Source organism: Capricornis sumatraensis, chromosome 2, assembly GCF_032405125.1.
Source record: "Capricornis sumatraensis isolate serow.1 chromosome 2, serow.2, whole genome shotgun sequence".
NCBI lineage: Eukaryota > Metazoa > Chordata > Mammalia > Artiodactyla > Bovidae > Capricornis > Capricornis sumatraensis.
The window spans coordinates 160,622,004-160,641,750 of NC_091070.1; the positions used below are offsets into that span (position 1 = coordinate 160,622,004).

Sequence of the window (19,747 nt, forward strand, 5' to 3'; positions counted from 1 at the left end):
TTGGGAGAATGGCATTCTATCATGTATACTATCATGTAAGAATTGAATCGCCAGTCTATGTCTGACGCAGGATACAGCATGCTTGGGGCTGGTGCATGGGGATCACCCACAGAGATGTTATGGGGAGGGAGGTGGGAAGGGGTTTCATGTTTGGGAACACATGTAAGAATTAAAGATTTTAAAATTTAATAAAAAAAAAAAATAAAAATGAAAAAAAAAAAAAAAAAGAAACCTAGAAATGTGGATCAACTTTGGAATGTAGAATTGTTGTTGTTCAGTCGCTAAGTCATATCTGACTTTTTGGGACCTCATGGATGGGGGCACACCTGGTTCCTCTATCGGAGTTTCCTCAAATCCATATCCATTGAGTTGGTGATGCTATCTAGCCATCTCATCCTCTGGCACCCACTTTTCCTTTGGCTTCAATCTTGCCAACATCATGGTCTTTTCCAGTCAGTTCTATGCATTAGGTGGCCAAAGTATTGGAGCTTCAGCTTCAGCATCAGTCCTTCCAATGAATATTCAGGCTTGATGTCCTTTAGGATTGATTGGTTTGATCTCCTTGCAGTCCAAGGGACTCTCAAGAGTCTTTTTCAGCACCGCAATTTGAAAGCATCAATTCGTCGGCACTCAGCCTTTCTTTATGGTCCAACTCCTATGTCTGTACCTGATTACTGGAAAAACCATAGTTTTGACTATATGGACCTTTGTCAGCAAAATCATGTCTCTACCTTTTAATATGCTGTCTAGATTTGTCATAGTTTTCTTTCCAAAGAGCAAGCATCTTTTAATATCATGGCTACAGTCACTGTCCACAGTGTTTTTTGAGCCCAAGTAGAATCAGGTATTATTAAAAGTTACCCACTTAGAGGGCCAAGAACTTAACTAATTTAGCATCTAGATGTGGATTAATCAGAACTATCCTTCTTTGGACTATGATTATAGTCAATAATTATTGGATGGCTATATCAGTTCAGTCCCCTGGAAAGCAGACATATGACAGAGTTAGAAGTGAAAGAAATTTTTGAGAAAAGACTCACAAGAAAGATAAAAGTGGAGAGAGTTTGAGCAGGCAAGAAGAGCCTTCTGACAGCAACTGGTCTGACACCAGTGAATGGAAAACAGGAGGACTGGGGAGGAAGAAGTTCAGACTAGAGAAGTTCTGAGTAAGCCTGTCAGGCTGATTTGGAGCCCAGAACAAAAGTTGCTTGTGAGAGCGATCACACTGGGCAGAAGTATCTTCCCTCTGATATCCCAGCCACACTCAATCCTTGGCCAAGAGCAGTCAGGGGAGCGCCTAAACTTGGCTTGAAGTTGTAAAATCATTGATCCTCAGTGGGGATGCTGTCAGCTAATTGCACTCTTAGAGATTAGTTGACTCAAATGGCATATCTCCAAGGTTACCACAGTGGTTGTGTGTGCTAACATTTAGTGTGACAAACATTTATTGGTTGCCAGCTTTGTACAAGAACTAAACTGGACACTGGTGGGGATTTTGAGAGTTGTTCATTCATTCATTCATTCATTCATTTGCTCATCAAAACATGTACGTAACAATATTGATTGAGAGACTACAATGTCCCAAGCACAGTTCTAAATGTGGAATGCACAAGACTCATTTAAATCTCTTAATTTCACTAGAAACCATTGTTGAAATATGTATTTTACTTTTTCCATTCTAGTATCAACACTTTTGCTAGTTGCTCATCAGAATGTTGTAAAACTCTCAGATTAGAATGCCACACACACACAAATGCTTCCACATACCTTATATAAAAACTTCCTTAATGGGTGTAAAATTTAAAGGTCAATGATGTGGGGCTAAACTACTGAAAAGAATCCTCGCTAGGTGAAAATTGAATCAGCTAATCTTACTTAATGTCATGTTATGGTAACTTCACACTGGCATAATTTAGCCTTCTCCCAAGGATGCAGTTGTAAGGAATATACCTGAAGTATGAAAATATTACAGTGATGGTGGGTGGTGAAGAATGCCAAATTTTCTGAAGAGCTTTGTCTCTGATATCAAGTAGTGGTAATAAGGTTGTATTATACTTACATTTATTTTAGGATTCTAAGATATCCTTGTTTATCAAGTATTTCTTCTCTAAATAACAGATTTTAAACTAACTACAGGAGCTGCTTCTGCATGGATTTTGATGTTATTATTTTCTGTCTCTTTTTCACTTGGGCTGACATGGATGCGATACAGGGCCGTTCATTTTGCATCAGCAAAGATGCCGTTACCCTGTAGCCTCGGCTGCTGCATGCATCATTAGTGCAGCATGTAGTGATTTTAATGTTATTTCTGAATCCCCCTCACCTCATGCCATTGTTTTAATTTAGAACCAACTGTTCAGCCATATGGAGCAGTTTGTCATTCAACATCTGTATGTACTTGCAAAATATGAATTTGTCTGTATGCTTTATGCTTTCAAATGTGCTATATTTCATATGGGAAGGACATATCTTTTCATGTTATTAATGCCTTCATTGACTGAATTTCCCATTTATTTTTTCCCTTGGAGAGCTTAATGTTGGATCATGATGCTTTTAAAAGTCACAGTGTCAGGAAACGGATACCCATATTCTATAAGTTAGCCTCACTTGAGTCCACAGATAAACACAAAGGGCACCTTGCTGACCATTTGTTTCTGTGTTTCACAAATTATTCATCTTGCATCCATTTGCTTCTAACTCCAAAGCACCCAGAAAACCAAATAGCGTTGCAAATAGTACTGACCCTCATTTACCTCTTTCCAGTCTGATTTCTTGCCTGTTTTCTGCCTTCCTAAAATTATTCAGTTGGTGTTTTGCTAGAGGTGCAAGCATTGTCACCCCATCTGTGTGGCCTTTTAGGCAAACTGGTCCCTGATGGATTCCATGGCTCTGCTGGAGGGCATGCCTGCGTAGCCTTGTAGGTATGCAGTGACTCCACCCATCTTCTCAAGTATTACTTGACTGAAGGTGAATCTGAATCTAAGCAGATACAATTTGATTATCTTCTGATTTTGCTGTTGGCCCCTGGACAGATCAAATTAATTGTGAAATATTGCTGGGTAGTGGTTAAGAACAAGGGTCCGGCTACAACGCTGTCCATTACCTAATTGTGTGATCTTGGGTAAGTTACTTATCTTTTCTATGCCTGATTTTCTCATCTATAAAATGAGATCCAAACATTTTCAAAACTAAAACATTTTTCCAAAATATTAGGCAGCAAAACCTAACCCACCTGAACTCTTTCAGTGACAATGACATGACAGGAAGTTAATTTTGTCTGTCTCTTGCTTTGAGTATTCACATGTTTTCCTGTAGAAATATGATGTTTATGGTTGTGGAATCTAGCCTCAAGATTTTTGGAAAGAAATTATGGACAAGTCATATCTATCTCAGTGTTTTTATTTTGAGTATTAAATGAATTGCTGTCTGTAAAAGTTATTAGAACAGTGCTTTGTCCATTGTAAGCCCTCAATAAGTGTTAGCTCTGATTTTTACCTTGTCGACATAGTTTTCAATTCCTTGCAAGGAGCACTTTCTCTAAGACAAACACCTACTAAGTGCTAGACCTGTCTTGAGCCTTGGGGACCTGGTAGGTATAATTCTTCTTTTTATGTAGCTGACAATCTCCATTAACTACACAGGAAATTAAAATAAAGAGATAATTATTAATAGTAGAAGAATTGGGCATTAAGGGATCATAAGGTATTTAGTTGGAGAAGGCAATGGCAACCCACTCCAGTACTCTTGCCTGGAAGATCCCATGGATGGAGGAGCCTGGTAGGCTGCAGTCCATGGGGTCGCGAAGAGTCGGACACGACTGAGTGACTTCACTTTCACTTTTCACTTTCATGCACTGGAGGAGGAAATGGCAACCAACTCCAGTGTTCTTGCCTGGAGAATCCCAGGGACGGGGGAACCTGGTGGGCTGCCATGTATGGGGTCACACAGAGTTGGACACAACCAAAGCGACTTAGCAGCAGCAGCAGCAAGGTGTTTAGTGACAGGTAAAAGGTCTCAAAAATCACTGCAGATGGTGACTGCAGCCATGAAATTAAAAGACACTTACTCCTTGGAAGAAAAGTTATGACCAACCTAGGTAGCATATTCAAAAGCAGAGACATTACTTTGCCAACTAAGGTCCGTCTAGTCAAAGCTATGGTTTTTCCTGTGGTCATGTATGGATGTGAGAGTTGAACTGTGAAGAAGGCTGAGTGCTGAAGAATTGATGCTTTTGAACTGTGGTGTTGGAGGAGACTCTTGAGAGTCCCTTGGACTGCAAGGAGATCCAACCAGTCCATTCTGAAGGAGATCAGTCCTGGGATTTCTTTGGAAGGAATGATGCTAAAGCTGAAACTCCAGTACTTTGGCCACCTCATGGGAAGAGTTGACTCATTGGAAAAGACTCTGATGCTGGGAGGGATTGGGGGCAGGAGGAGAAGGGGACGACAGAGGATGAGATGGCTGGATGGCATCATGAACTCGATGGACGTGAGTCTGAGTGAACTCCGAGAGATGGTGATGAACAGGGAGGCCTGGCGTGCTGCGATTCATGGGGTCGCAAAGAGTCGGACACGACTGAGTGACTGAAATGAACTGAACTGAACTGAACTGAAAGGTCTCCCTGAAGAAGTGATGTTTGAGGTAAAACATGGAAATTCACCAGGTGAACACAAGCAGTGGAGAGTCTATATGAAGACTCAGAGGAGAGATGAAGGGTTTGGGCTCTTGATCCCTTGGTTTTTATTCTCTTATGGTTTCCAAATTACAGGTGTCTCTAAACCACTCCTTTCTCCAGGACCAGAGCTTGAAATTGAAAGGCAAAGGAAACAAAAGAGAATGTATCTTTCCAGTAGGCACTCTGGCAAAGAAGAAACAAATCTGTGGGTTGCCCAGACCATGCTAGTCCCACAGTCAGGGAAATCACTCCTCAGGCAGTGATGTTTGCTGGCTTGCAAGAGGCCTGAAGGTCTATCCATCTTCATGTTGGAGGAAACATTAGGAGTGGAACAGCTGCATTCCCCACCCCTAACTCTCTGACCACTTTCTGAAGTTGTTGCTTTTAGCCATGTGTTTTGGCTTTCCCAGGTGGTTCAGTGATAAAGAATCCACCTGCCAATGCAGGAGGCGCAGGTTTGATCCCTGGATCAGGAAGATCCCCTGGAGAAGGAAATGGCAACCCGTTCCATTATTCTTGCCTGGGAAATCCCATGGACCGAGGAGCCTGGTGGGCTATAGTCCACAGGGCTGCAAAAGAATTGAAGGTGACTTATTAACTAAAACAACAAATAATAACAGCAAGGCTAGTATATTAGGCCATCATGCTTTAAAATTCCATCAACATTAAGAATAAAACATAAACCGGGTAGTGGCCAGGGGAGTCTCCGCTGAGCGATGTACTGGTGCAGTACTCGGCACGGAGCACGCAGCCTATATGTGCCACTCAGCCTCCTCTTTGGCTCCTATGCATCATATGCAGTTCACTGTGCACATATTCAGAAAGAAATGAAGAACCTGTCATCTCAAACGCTATGTCACTTTGTGTGCGTGGGTGCCTAGCCGCTTCAGTTGTGTCCGACTCTTTGTGACCCCATAGACCGTAGCCTGCTAGGCTCCTCTGTCCATGGAATTTTCCTAGCAAGAATACTGGAATGGGTTGCTTTGTCCAGCTCTAGCAGATCTTCTCCACCCAGGGATCATACTTGCATTTCCTATCATTTCCTATGTCTCCTGCATTGTAGGCAGATTCTTTTACCACCGAGCTAGTGGGGAAGCTCTATGTCACTTTAAAGTTGAATAATTAATAATAGAATACAAAATGAAGATAACATTTTTTAACACTTTAATTTCATTTATTATATAGAACTCATATTTATGCTTAAAACCAGTTTATGGATTATCTTTGCTACTTTTTAAAATTCTTCCTGCATTATGATTTTTGGGTAAATTATTACTCACTAATACATAGAAAGGAGGAAGAAAAATTGAGAAGAGAATTGACTAAAATTCACCATTTACTGCTAGTGTTGATTCTTGTATCACATCAATCATAAGTCCTGTTTTCCACATTAAAAATATGAGGTTAAACTATTAACTCAACTGCAACTGTAAAAAAAGAAAGGTGTGAATGTCTTATGTGCATATTTTATCAGTATTATTGTGAATAATTCATATTAAAGATGTAAAATCCCTCTTCATAATTAAGGTTTCATTATCTGTAATAACAAGGTTTTCTGGGACAATTTTTTTCGCGGGCTACTTTATTACTGATGGTATTATCTTTCCTTATTCTTTTCCCCTTCAACCCCACACCCCTGATCCCTTTTCGGTTTACATACTGTTCCCACTTCACAGTGAAAGAAGCTGGAGCAGGGAGGGATGGCACCGTGGTGCTTACACAACTAATTTGAGAAGCTGTAGTTGATATTCTTCTATAAACAAAATGTTATTTGGAGATATTTTTTCCTAAATTGATTTTTAAACATATGTTTATTCTAAATTTGCCTTCATCAGAGAGAACTAATATCACTTCTTTAAATATGGCTGTTTTAAAGAGAAACAAATTAAATTCTTCTGTCTACTTCCAATTCTGTTATACGTTTGTGCCTGTGGAGAAAAAAATCATATCTTCTATCAGCCTTTATGTTTGAAAGTTGTTCTTTTTTCATCTTTTACTGTCATATTTACAGTCAATTCCTTATATTAGATGAATAAAATAAGAAATGAAGAATCTACTTTGGTGAATTGAAATTAGGATACTATATTTGTGATATTTACTTTTTAAGAAAACATTTCATTGGAAATTCATGAATTGCAAAAATATTAAATATGTCAAACTAGACAAACTAGCTTTCTGGGATTTATACTTTTTTAGAATATCTAGGATTTTAGTTGCCCAGAATTAGATTAATCCTGGCCATTGTTTTGTGATACTCTCTCATTACTGGTCCGTATACGGCCTGCTTTTATTAAATAGTGTCCTTAAGTTACTGTACCATTTGTGAACCCAACACCCAAATCAAGGATTTTGGCAATAACCTATTATCTTATCAAATGACTCCCTTCCTATCCCCCTGGCCCTTCATGTCTCAGGTAGCCATTTTCTGGAATTCAATATTCCTCAGTGCCCCCCCCCTTTTAATATGATCTTATTATATCTATGTGTATTCCTCATAAGTATTTTTAAAATTTAACCATTTTACTTATATAAAAAGTTGCACCTTGTATGTATTGACTGGTATGTATTTTTTAAAAACTTAACCATTAATAATTAAGATACTCTATGTTATATGCCCTTTTATTTCATTCAACTGCTGTATAAAAGTCTTAAGGGAATGAGCCTATGGCTATTTATTTATTCACTTTCTCACTGATGGAGGGTTAGGTCTTCTTCAGATGTCTACAATTGTGACCAGTTGTTTGAACATTCTGGTACATGCTCTTGCTTTTAACCTGTGAGAGATTTTCTCTTAGGAATAAACTTGCTGGGTCATAGGATATATGCATTTTCAACTTTAGGAGTTAATGCCCAGCTAATATTTTCCAGTTTGTACTCCTGCCAGTTTTGTTTGAGATACTATAGATCCATATTTCTCCAATACTTGGTATTGTCAGACTTTTAATTTTTGTCAATTAAATGGATAGAAAATGATATCTAATTTTAGTCTCAATTTTTATTCATTATGTTTATTGGGCATATTTTTCTTCTTTTGTGAATTATGTATTTTTGTCTATTTTTTTCTGTTAATTTGTTGGTGTGTATATTAACAGTTGGTTAGGCATTCATTATATATTCCTGATACTATTATTTGGTTAGATGTATATGTTTTGAATATATTTCCCTAGCTTGTAACTTGATCTTTTATTGCCTTTAAGATATCTTTGGATGTCCAGAGTTCTTAATTTTTAGTATAATCAAAATCTGTTAATATTTTATGTTCTATACTTTTTTGTTATTTAAGTAATCTTTTTCTAACCCATGATAAAAGATATTCACTAATACTTTCCACTAAGATATTTAATGACTTTTTTTTTCAAACCTAAAGCCCTTATCACTGTAGAGTTGATTTTTGTGGATTGAGTGATGAATTCAACTTCAGCTATTTTTTTCATGAATATTACTATTTTAAAAAATCTGTTTATTGATTTACTTAAATTTGACTTAAATTTAATTTTTAAATTTAATGTCTTCTTACTCTAATGGTCAGACTTGCCACTTATGTCATATACCAAAGCTTCGTAAATACTGGATCTATTTCTGGACTTTTCATTCTGTACTGTCCTTTAGTGAATGAGTGAGTCAGTATGTGTGTGTGTAGTCATATTTGAATTAAATATATTCATCTTTGAATTTTAGACACATACATATACACCTAGATTTTTAAATATTTTGGCTTTTGCACTAGGTTTTGGACATAGTAAAAACAAGTATCCGTGCAGTTCTTCCACGTATCTGGAAGGTACCTGATGTTGAAGAAGTGAATTTGTATAGGATTTTCAACCGCGTTTTTAATCGCTTACTCTGGAGTCATGGCCAAGGTCTATGGAACTGTTTTTGTGATTCAGGGTAAGTTTTAAGTTATTTTCTATTACTGTTATTTTTTTAACCTTTTACTATTTAATTATAAAGATAGCCCAATGAAATGGCTGAATTTCTTCACTCTCTTAAAATGTGGTTTTGTAACTGCATATAAGTTTCAGTGCTTAACTATAATTTATAATATTTAAGCTGATGTAGATGAGATGATAGCTGTGAACACAATACCACCTAACTAATTTGAATTCAATGGAGAGAAAGTATTCCTAATGAAAAAACTCAATTACATCGGTATCCTTATGGTTCTTCTGCTGTTTCCTTTATGTAACCATCTTCCAAAATCATGGCTACACTCCTGCTCCTTTCCAGACTTTCAGTCCTGTCAAAGCTGTTGTGACTCACTGTCATTTTGTCTTCAAGGTATCTAAAGCCAAGCATTCCATACCTCCCTTTTATTCTGAAATGGTTTCCCTTCTGGACTTCCCAAAATCCCATTATTGCTCTCCCAGTCATACAGATTGGGTATCTCAGGGGCATCCATGTCCTTTTTCTCCTTCACTGTCTTTTCAGCCATGGGCTAATCTTGTTAGTTTTTCTATCACATCCCCACTGTAGCTACTGTAGATTATTTTTCATTTTTCTTAACAGTTCTCAATTATTTAATTCAAGATTGTTCTTCATTGTTCCTAACAATTATCTAGCATTTACTTGATAATTTAAATACTTTTGGAGTGCTGAATTTGATACAGTCCTTGCCCTCAAGAGGCTGCCAGGGGTAGCTCAAATGGTAAAGAATCTGCTAGCAGTGCAGGAGATCTGGGTTCAATCTCTGGGTTGGGAAGATCCCCTGGAGGAGGAAATGGCAACCCACCCCAGTATTCTTGCCTGGAGAATCCCATGGACAGAGGAGCCTGATAGGGTACAGTGCATGGGGTCACAAAGAGTCAGACATGACTGAGTGACTAACACTGCCCTCAAGAAACTTAAAAACGGTAATAGCTAATGCAGTACCACTTATTATGTGCCAGGCATTGTTCTAAGCACTGTGCATGTACTAAGTGATTTAATCCACATAACATCACTTTGAAGCAGGTTTTATGATTATCATCACTTCAGAGATAAGGAAACTGAGGCACAGATAGGTACTAAGGACCTAGTGCAACTAAGATTTGAACTCAGGCAGCCTAGCTCCAGTCTTCATTCTGTTAATCAATAAACTCTGCTGTCTCTAATAGACAAAATAAGATACATGAAAAGTCATGGTTATGAAAGAGACACAAAGTATTGTAGGATTTCAGATATGATGAGCCTTTAAGGGAGAAAGGCTAAGTGAAATTGATAGATTCCTAGGCATTTTTGCCTCTAGTTTTTTGTTTCCCTTATCCATCCTAATGTCACAGTCATTTCCTAAAATCTGTAATCATTTCCTTCATTTATTGTTAATGTCTAGATTTCTTATTTAAAGATACAAGACTCTCTAATATGCTAAATCTCTTATTTTTCCTGTCGTGTCTCTCATTACTCTCCTAGTTAAACTTTGCTCCCCCCAAACAAATTGATTCTTTTTTCTTTCTTCCAACTATTAATGTCAATGAGTATCTGATTGGACTGCCTTCTACAAACCCATTTATCCAATCTCCTCTCCATTATTTGAATCCCATGTAAAGACCCAGACTGCGTCTTTTTTGGGTAAAACCTTAACAGCCTTTCTAGTCTGAAATGATCTGAATGTCCTCTGTTTAAATATTCACATCATCTAGTACTGAATCGTTTATACCATTTGTAGACTTACTCTCACCACCATAATTTTCCTCAGCTACCATTCACCAGCAGGGAGAATCCATAAGGTGCTCTGGATTGTGATGAAATCTGAGAATGGTCTCGGTTATAAATTATTTCTACTGAGATTTAAATGAAACGTTTGAACTGTACTCCATGACCCTTAGTTGCTGACTACCGACAGAATTTCTTATTTTAAATCATAATTAGAGTTTTTTCTTTCTGTTTGTTGATCCATTGGTTGGAATGTTGGACATGAATTTCAGCTTCTTTTCACAAATGGAAGACAGTGAGATAGTCAGGTACTGAAATGGGTGCTGGTGACTCTATTTTGGTAATTTACTTTGACTCCATTCAGAATCCTTTCTTCTTGTTCCTGGAACAGTACTCCAGTCACATTTCCCTGGTGGTGTCTATTACTACTGCTAATGATAATGAAAGTAAATAACATTTTTTTGAAGGATTACTAAGTGTCTGATACTGTTTTATATATTAAGTATTTTTATAATTGCCACTACAATATTTTGAGTAAACTGTTATTATTATTTTCATTGTATAGATGAAAAAATTCAAGCATAAAGTATATAACTTGCCCAAATTTTCATAATGAGCCTGCATTTAAACTCAGGATGTGTGTCAAGAGTCCAAGTTCTTAACTCTGTGCTTTATTCACTCTTCTCAAAGCAGCATTGCCAGTGGTTGCCAAGCTTACTATATTGCAAGCCCTGTAGCACTAGCCAAATCCTCAACCCATCAAACTGAGCAGATGGAGCAGGAATAGCTCTGTATCTGATTTGACCTCCTCTCTCTAACCATTTCTTTAAAAACTTGGTGGTTTGTCAAGATGAGTTTTATACCAGATTTTATTTTATACCTTGACAAGTGACATTCCTCAGGTTCCTTAATTTAATGAAGTCAGATAATGCTGTGTGTGTGTTTGGTTGGCACTTTGAATCCAGAATAGTTCTACTTTTTATTTGAATCATGTCCAGTCAATGTACACTTCTTTAGCCTTTGATCTAACAACCTAGCGGTCTAGATAAAAAATCTACTCTTAGCTTAGTTCTAAAGGAATGATTTTAATAAAAGGTGCAGCTTTCACAGTTAGGTATAAAACTCTTGGGAAAAAAATACAATCCAAATAACTCTGAGCCACCTTGATTTCTGCCACTGCCTGTCTCAACTCCCAATAATAAAACAAAATGAATAAACCATTCCCTGTCCACATCTCAAAACATCAAATAATGTGGATGTTTGTCATTGGTTTTCTGACAATTGGCCCAGGGGTTTTGCTGATGCACTGAATAGAAAACATGCTCACCCTTTTCTCTTGCTCTTTCAGGCTGCTGAAGCCCATGCCCAGGGACTCTTTTAATCACATGCAGCCTCCTGGGAGTGCTATGCAGAATGATGCTCCATGTTCTGAATGTGTCCTCTCCAAGGGACTCGCTCTTGGAATTTTCATGAATAAAATTATCTACCACGTTTTACTGAGATAGGGCAAGCCTGGGAGCTATGGGACTTAAACATGGGCCATAGAGCTCACAAGAGGTGTCCAAGGGAAGGAACATTGCAGCCTAGACTTGCAGGAGGAGGAAGAGAGGAGGCAGGGGCCTATGGGAGAAGGAATGTATTATTTGGAAAAACCCCGTCTTCACTGAAAATCCTGATATGCACACCTCAGAGTAAAGAATCTAGTTTAGACCGTTTAGTGAAAGACATTTTCTTATGGAAATTCATCATAGAAATGCATTCTATTTTTATTTGTTTTATTTTTTAACAATCTTGGGGGAAGAAATTGTAAGGAATATTCTAAGGCAAGGGTCTGCTTCTAGGCTGAATTATATGCCTACGTGAAAATGTATGCATATCATATATGCTACTTATTAGTAAAATGATGTGACTCTTACTGTTCTCTATCATCTAGTTGGATGTTGTGTTGTTAGTACTTTGCAGCTCATTAATCTTTCTGAGCTGATATCCAGTTGGTGATGTCCAGTTTTTCTTTCTTTTTTTTTTTTTTTACTTTCTTCTTTCTGGTACTTAACTTTGGGCTCCTCGATCATTCACTAGGGCTCCTACCAGAAGAAAAAGAAATGAATGTTTTATTTTCTAGATAGCTGCTTTATTAAAAATTTTTCATGAAAAAGGTGGTGAAAATTATTGGATTACTGGATAACATGTGGCTTTTCAAGTTTCTGGATTTCATTAATGATTCCCCTTTGTTACCAGGAGGTTATTCAGTATTCTGTATCTTATTGTTATATTATTTTAAAATGTCATTTGAAGTTGTTACTTTTCATATTTCTCTGAGGATTCAGGAGTGCCAGGGAGAACTTTTTAACCATTTAATTTTTCTGTCTGAATTCGTGGATTTTGGTCCTCCCATTTTCTTGGAATTTTGATTCAGAAAGCAGGCAGATAAGACCCTGGGTTCTTTGATAAGGCATTAGTGTTATAACTTATTCTCCATCCTTTCAGTTACTTCAAATTTTTTATGTTGTTAGTATTGAAAATTGAGATACTGTGGTGTTCTAGAAGAGATTTCACATTACTCAGCTGTGCCAGGTGGCAGGTTAGGAGATTGGGGACACAGTTCTTAAACACTTGTTGAAGAATAGGTTTCTTTTCTGCAGAGGGGGTACCTAGTGCCAAGCAAAGCAAGTCCTGGTCATTTTCTTTTTTCTTTATAAGTGATTCTGGCATTCTGACACTTAAATATGGATTAATAGTGTAGAAGGTAGCCTTTGGTCAGTGGTAGTGAACATACACAGCAAAATTAGATAAAGAACCTTGTCATGTTTATTTTCAGTATTTAAGAAACAATGACAGAATGAAAAGCCAAAGCTGCCCATATTATAACTCACATATTACTCAGAATGTTATGTCAAATTAAGGTGTTATATTGATAAAAGAAGCTTGTTTGTCTTTCTTCCATTTTGTTTGTTTTTTTCTTACTTCAAGTCAGGAAAACAAAAATTACCATGATGTAAGTGATCTGATAGTGACTCTAATCAAATGGCTCCAAAGTATTAAAATAGAAATATTTTCTTATTCAGAAGAGAGGGTGGTGATGGAGGTAGACTTTTATGGAAATAACTAGAACCCCAGGGAGGAGAATGTAAAAGTGCCCAGTCAGGAGTCAGAACATTTTCTTTGTGTATTTACATTCATATGAAACTTTAATTTCTGTGAACCCAGGCATATAAGTCTTGCTAGGCCAAGACATATTATAAAAAAATTCCCTTATTAATTGGCATTCTCCAATATTTTTCTTGATCACACAAAGTAAATTGGTGACATATATGTGTATATATATACAAATATAGATATATAAACATGTATGTCATATCTAGTTTTTCTTATATTTAGTAATAAAATAAAAATGTAGAGTTAATTTAACTAACACATTACTGTTTCTTGAATGAAAATAACCTTTAATCCCTTTTAAATAATAAAAACAGTATAATATAATTAGCCCTGAACATCTCAGAACATAGAAGAAAGTTTATTCCTTTCAGTCTACTTATTTGAATCTTATTCTCTTTAAGAAAATATGTCATTCACTGATGACATGCTGTCTTTTTGGGACCATGTTTCTCCTGAAAAAATAAACAATAGACTTTATGCTAAAAAATACCTTTATGAGTGCCTACAGCATTTTTAAAAAAATTCCAAAGATATCAAATATCCACAGAAGATTGAAAATGGAGTCTTTGAGTTTCCCATTGGGAAATGCAGTTCTTCAGAAAAATATTTTTCTTAACATTTTTTTTTTCTTAAAATCTAGTCTTTTCTTTCTCTGAGGATTAAGTGAATTGGTTTATGTAAAATGGGACTTGAACCATTACCAAGTCTCAAAGCAAACTTTCCCCTTGAAGCTTGAAAGGAGTTTCAGTTACACTAAGGAAATCAGTCTCTCTCTTTCCCGATGCTTGTGGGGTAGTAACATGTTTTCTCATTTGGGTCATAACAGTCAGCTTAGGAATTGTGAACAAATATATATGTGTACACACACACACGCGCGCACACACACACACACACGTGCGCTCACTCAAGTCTACCAAGGCACTGTGTACTACTGCGTGCTGTGTGCTAAGCTGAATGTGCTGAAGGACACTGCCTTTGGAACTGCAGCAGGGCAGCACTTGTTGAGATTACATTACTTCTACAGTATAGAGCGTGTGCTCTAGGAATATCATGGACATAATTACATATGAACATGTTTTGAAAGGGGTGGTCATAATCATGGGATTAATCTAAATTTTGTTGGTTCAGAGAGATCACAAATTAAGTTACAGTGACTTTTTAATCTGTGGAATCATCATTAATATAAAAATAAATATAGCTTCCTAGAAAATCTGTATTTCTAGAATACCTAAGTTTTGAGAAATTAGCTCAGTGTTTTACAATTCCTTCAATGTAAAGTAACTCAGTTTTTAGGAGCTGTGGGGAAACCATCCTGTTGCTACTCAGAGCTGGCATCAGTTAAGTCTTTAAAGATAGGATTTCTGTGTTGTATTTTTTAACATAACATAATGAAAGATTACCTTTCATTTTGCACATTTACTGGATAACTTTAACCATATGTAGTCACTTCAAATGTGTGAGGCCATTTATACTTTTTTATTTATTGGTTTGTTGCTAGGTAAGTGATATTGTTGGTTGCCATTTTTAACAGCCACATGAGATCATGTCTGCTTCCATGTCAACAGATCCTCTTGGGAGAGTATTTTCAATAAAAGCCCGGAAATGGTGACTCCTTTGCAGCTTCAATGTTGCCAGCGCCTGGTCGAGCTTTGTAAACAGTGCCTGCTAGTGGTTTACAAATACGCAAGTGACTCAAGAGGATCACTCTCAGGCATTGGTACTGACTGGGGTAATTCCAGGTACTTGTTTTACATTTCCTAGGTCCTGTGTGTTTTATATAAAGTAATGCTGCAACGCACTTTGAAAGTGAAAGTCTCTTTTTGTCTAGATGGCTAAAGAAAAGCTAAAGACTAAAAATTTATGCTTGCTACTATCTACAAGATTCTTTTAACTTGAACAATCTTTACCTTTAAAAGACTGAACAGGAACAGCCATCACAAACCTGAAGATGACAAAGATAACCTACATGGAAATGTTATTATTTAACTTAACATACTTTTCTTTCAAAAGCCAAGTAAGAGCATACAAAATGGTAATAAATTTAATTTTTCCCTCAGCAGGGATATTTTGTCTTTTTCCTCTATCCTAATATAGTTGAGAAGATGCTTTTAGTTTCATTTTTAATGTTCAGTATGCCTCTGCTATTCCTTTTATCACCAAATAGATCTGTGAGAGGTGGATTTTGTTAAGATCCATTTAAAAATTGGACTTTTATAAATATTGTCCAGTTAAAATAGGTAGTTTTCTAAAAATATGAAGATATTGTTTACTGCAAAGATACACAGAGTAAACAAGAAGTACATTTTAGCACTTCTCAAGACAATCGTAGTTCCCATTAGAATTAAAGACAAATGTCTTGGCTCAGATGGTAAAGAATCTGCCTGCAGTGCAGGAGACCCAGGTTTGATCCTTGGGTGGGGAAGATTCCCTAGAGAAGGGCATGGCAACCCACTCCAGCATTCTTGCCTGGAGAATTCCATGGAGAGAGGAGCCTAGTGGGTTACAGTGCATGAGATCTCAAAGAGTTGGACATGACTGAGAGACTAACACTTTCGCTTTCCTGTGACTTTTAGCATGTGTAAGTTTTTGTAGTAGTATCAAGAGAGAAGAGTATAACCCATGATTTTGAAAAACTAAGTGATAGTCAAAAGATAATAGGATCTGGTAACAATTGAATGGCTTCCCTGGTGGCTCAGTGGCAACCATACCACTTACCAATGCAGGAGCGTGCTAAGTCATTTCAGTCGTGTCCAACTCTTTGCCACCCTTTGGACTGTAGCCCATCAGACTCCTCCGTCCATGGGATTCTCCAGGCAAGAATACTGGAGTGGATTGCCGTGCCCTCCTCCAGAGGATCTTCCCAATCCAGGGATCGAACTTAAGCCTCTTTTGTCTCCTGCGTTGGCAGGCAGGTTCTTTACCACTAGTGCCACCTGGGAAGGGACCATCATCTCAATCCCTGGGTTGGAAAGATCCCTGGAGAAGGATATGACAACCCACTCCAGTGTTCTTGCCTGGGAAATCCCATGGACAGAGGAGCCTGGTGGGCTCCAGTCCATGGGGTCACAAAAGAGTCAAACATGACTTATTAAACAACAAACAGCAGTAATTGAATAGATGGTGAGGAAAATGAACTACCATAGCTTGGGTTTTCTTTTTGAAACATCTAGAAATTGATCTGTTTATTAAAAAGATCATGGAGATATAATATAGCTAACTTTCTACAAAATTCACCTGCAACAGCAAAATGGCTTGGAATGCTTTTCACAAAAAGTATTGAGAGATATATGTTTAACCATTGTTTGTCTTGTACCTGTCATTACACTATTGAGGTATAATGCAGTGTCTTTAACTCTCCCCCTGCAAACAGAAGCTGATTAATTTTAAAAATGGTAGAGGTAAAGTTAGACATTAATGTTTAAAATATGTAAATACCAAAGCTGTATTTTGTAGTTTTAATGGTTTGACAGAAGCAAATTATTGAATAAAGCTCATATTACTTTTATTAATATTTTCATATGATTTTAAAAACATGATGGCCATCTTTAAGACATTACAACATATAAGTGAAGGGCCTTCACTTTAAGAATGATACTCTGGGATCATGATCAGGAAAACCTTTAATTCCACTCTAAGAAGGATGGTTTCAAACTCTTTAATATCACTCTTAAAAATCCAGATTTCATAACCTATTTTCTGTTGAAGGATCATGTTACTTTTGTGGCTAAGCAAAATAAGATGAGTTTTGCTGGCTATTCTGGAGGAAGAAATTATACCTTACAGTTGCTTCAGTTTTTAAAATTTTCCTCCCCTTCTTTTGGTTGGAAGAAGTATTTCTCCCCTTGCGATCTTGAGTTATGGACCCTGATAAATGTTCAGCATGACCCCAGTATAGTGATTATAAGCTTCTTAGGGGAGAGAGGTCAGTAAACACATCCTTCATTCCTTGCTAAGTTCAGAACCATTTGAGAGAGAAATGTAGGAGTCATACAGATGGTCATGAAAATGTAGCTTCATTACTGAAAAAAGCTATTGAGAGACATGATATAGATGAGAGTCATGTGTTTTCTAATGTTGAATTCTAGAATTAAGTGTATCCATCCAGTCAAAGACAAAACTCTATCAACCCAAACCTTCCACTAGCATTATCTATGAAGTCTTACTCAATTAGTGTTGGGAGGAGAGCAAGTAAAAATGCATTCTTTCTGCAGATAGGCTAATACAAAAAGAGAAAGGGGCTGAGCCAAACCTGACTGATTCCTTCTTTTAAACCTGCAAATCAAATAATTTACTTCTGGTTAGAGCCCAGAAAATTTATACTGGTCAAAGTTTTAGTTGGAAACACAGAGAGAGAAATGAACATGTCCTTCCAGGTGGCGCTAGTGATAAGGAATCCGTCTGCCAATGCAGGAGACGCAAGAGACACAGATTCAATCCCTGGGTCAGAAAGATCCCCTGGAGGAGGGCATGGAAACCTGCTCCAGTATTCTTGCCTGGAGAATTCCATGGATAGAAGAACCTGGTGGACCCCAGTCCATAGGGCCGCCAAGAGTTGGGCATGACTGACTGAGCACATCTAATATCAAGCTATTAAAGTCCAAGTTAATGTCACATTAATTTTAAAAAATGGGAAAAGTGGCTACATATTCTTTCCCTTGTATATTGGGAACCTATAGCATTTTGCTTTATATATAGGAGTCAATTAATTTGATATTTATTAATAGATTGACGGAATTCCAGTAAACTCTTCAAAACTCTAAAGGATGATGCCATCAAGGTGTTGCATTCAATATATCAGCAAATCTGGAAGACCCAGCAGTGGCCACAGGACTGGAAAAGGATAATCCTCATCCCAGTTCCCAAGAAGGTACACTAAAGAACGCACTAACCATCAGATAATTGTACTCATCTCCCATGCTAGTGAGGTCATGCTTCAAATCTTGCATGCTAGGCTTCACCATTACATGAACCAAGAACTTCCAGGCATCCAAGCTGGGTTTAGAAAAGGCAAAGGAACCAGAGATCAAATTGCCAACGTTTGCTGGTTCATAGAGAAAGCTAGGAAATTACCAAAAATATCTACCTCTGTTTCATAGACTACACCAATATTAAAAAAAAAAAAAAAAATAAGATCATGACATCCAGCCCAATTACTTCATGGCAAATAGGGAAAAGGTAGAAGCAGAGATCAATTTCCTCTTCTTGGGCTCTAAAATCATTGCGGATGGTGACTGCATCCATGATGCAGCTGTGAAATCAGAAGACGTTTGCTTCTTGGCAGGAAAGTTACAACAAACCTAGAAAGTGTGTTGAAAAGCAGAGACATTACTCTGCCAACAAATGTCCATATGGTCAAGGCTATGGTCTTTCCAGTGGTCATGTATGGTTGTGAGAGCTGTGCTGTAAAGAAGGCAGAGCGCTGAAGGATTGATGCCTTCAATCTATGATGCTGGAGAAGATTCCTGAGAGTCCCTTAGACAGCAAGAAGATCAAATCAATCATCTTAAGGGAAATCAACCCTGAATACTCATTGGAAGGACTGATGCTGACATTGAAACTCCAGTGTTTTAGTCATCTGATGTGAACAGCTGACTCGTTGGAAAAGTCCCTGATGCTGGGAAAGATTAAAGGCAGAAGGAGAAGAGGGTGTCAAAGAATGAGATGGCTGGACGGCATCACTGATGCAAGGGACATGAACTTGGGCAAACTTTGGGAGATGGTGAGGGGCAGAGAGGCCTGATGCGCTGCTGTCCATGAGGTCACAAAGAGTCAGACATGATTGGGCAACTGAATGACAATAACAACAGTAGATTGATACATTTTATTTATAAAGTATGCCTAGTAAAATATAAATTTATATTTATAAGTAAGTATAAGTATAGGGATTCCCTGGTGGCTCAGATGGTAAAGCGTCTGCCTGCAATGCCGGAGACCAGGGTTCGATCCCCGGGTCAGGAAGATCCCCTGGAGAAGGAAATGGCAACCCACTCCTGTACTCTTGCCTAGAAAAGTCCATGGATGGAGGAGCCTGGTGGGCTATATATAGTCCATGGGGTTGCAAAGAGTCAGACACACTGAGCAACTTCACTTTCACTTTCATAAGTATGCCTAATATAAATAATGGATAGGGTATAGCTAAATATTTCATGAGGAAACATATATTTGACTGATTTATCTGTAAAATTAGAACATAAAGTGTGCATCAGTCAGGTTAATGGACCATCTTTATCTTGGCCACACATCTGCAGGATATTAATATTTCTTAAGAATATATTAAAGGTATAT

At 37.5% G+C, this 19,747-nt stretch overlaps 1 protein-coding gene across 1 annotated transcript in view; it reads left to right on the forward strand.

The window, feature by feature from the left end:
- Positions 1–19,747, forward strand: part of TTLL7 (tubulin tyrosine ligase like 7) — a 106,497-nt gene that overhangs the window by 68,679 nt on the left and 18,071 nt on the right. The window contains exons 18-19 of the mRNA XM_068966093.1: positions 8,403–8,563; positions 15,028–15,201. Of these exons, the coding sequence (XP_068822194.1) occupies positions 8,403–8,563; positions 15,028–15,201 (335 nt within the window). The remainder of the gene's footprint in view (positions 1–8,402; positions 8,564–15,027; positions 15,202–19,747) is intronic.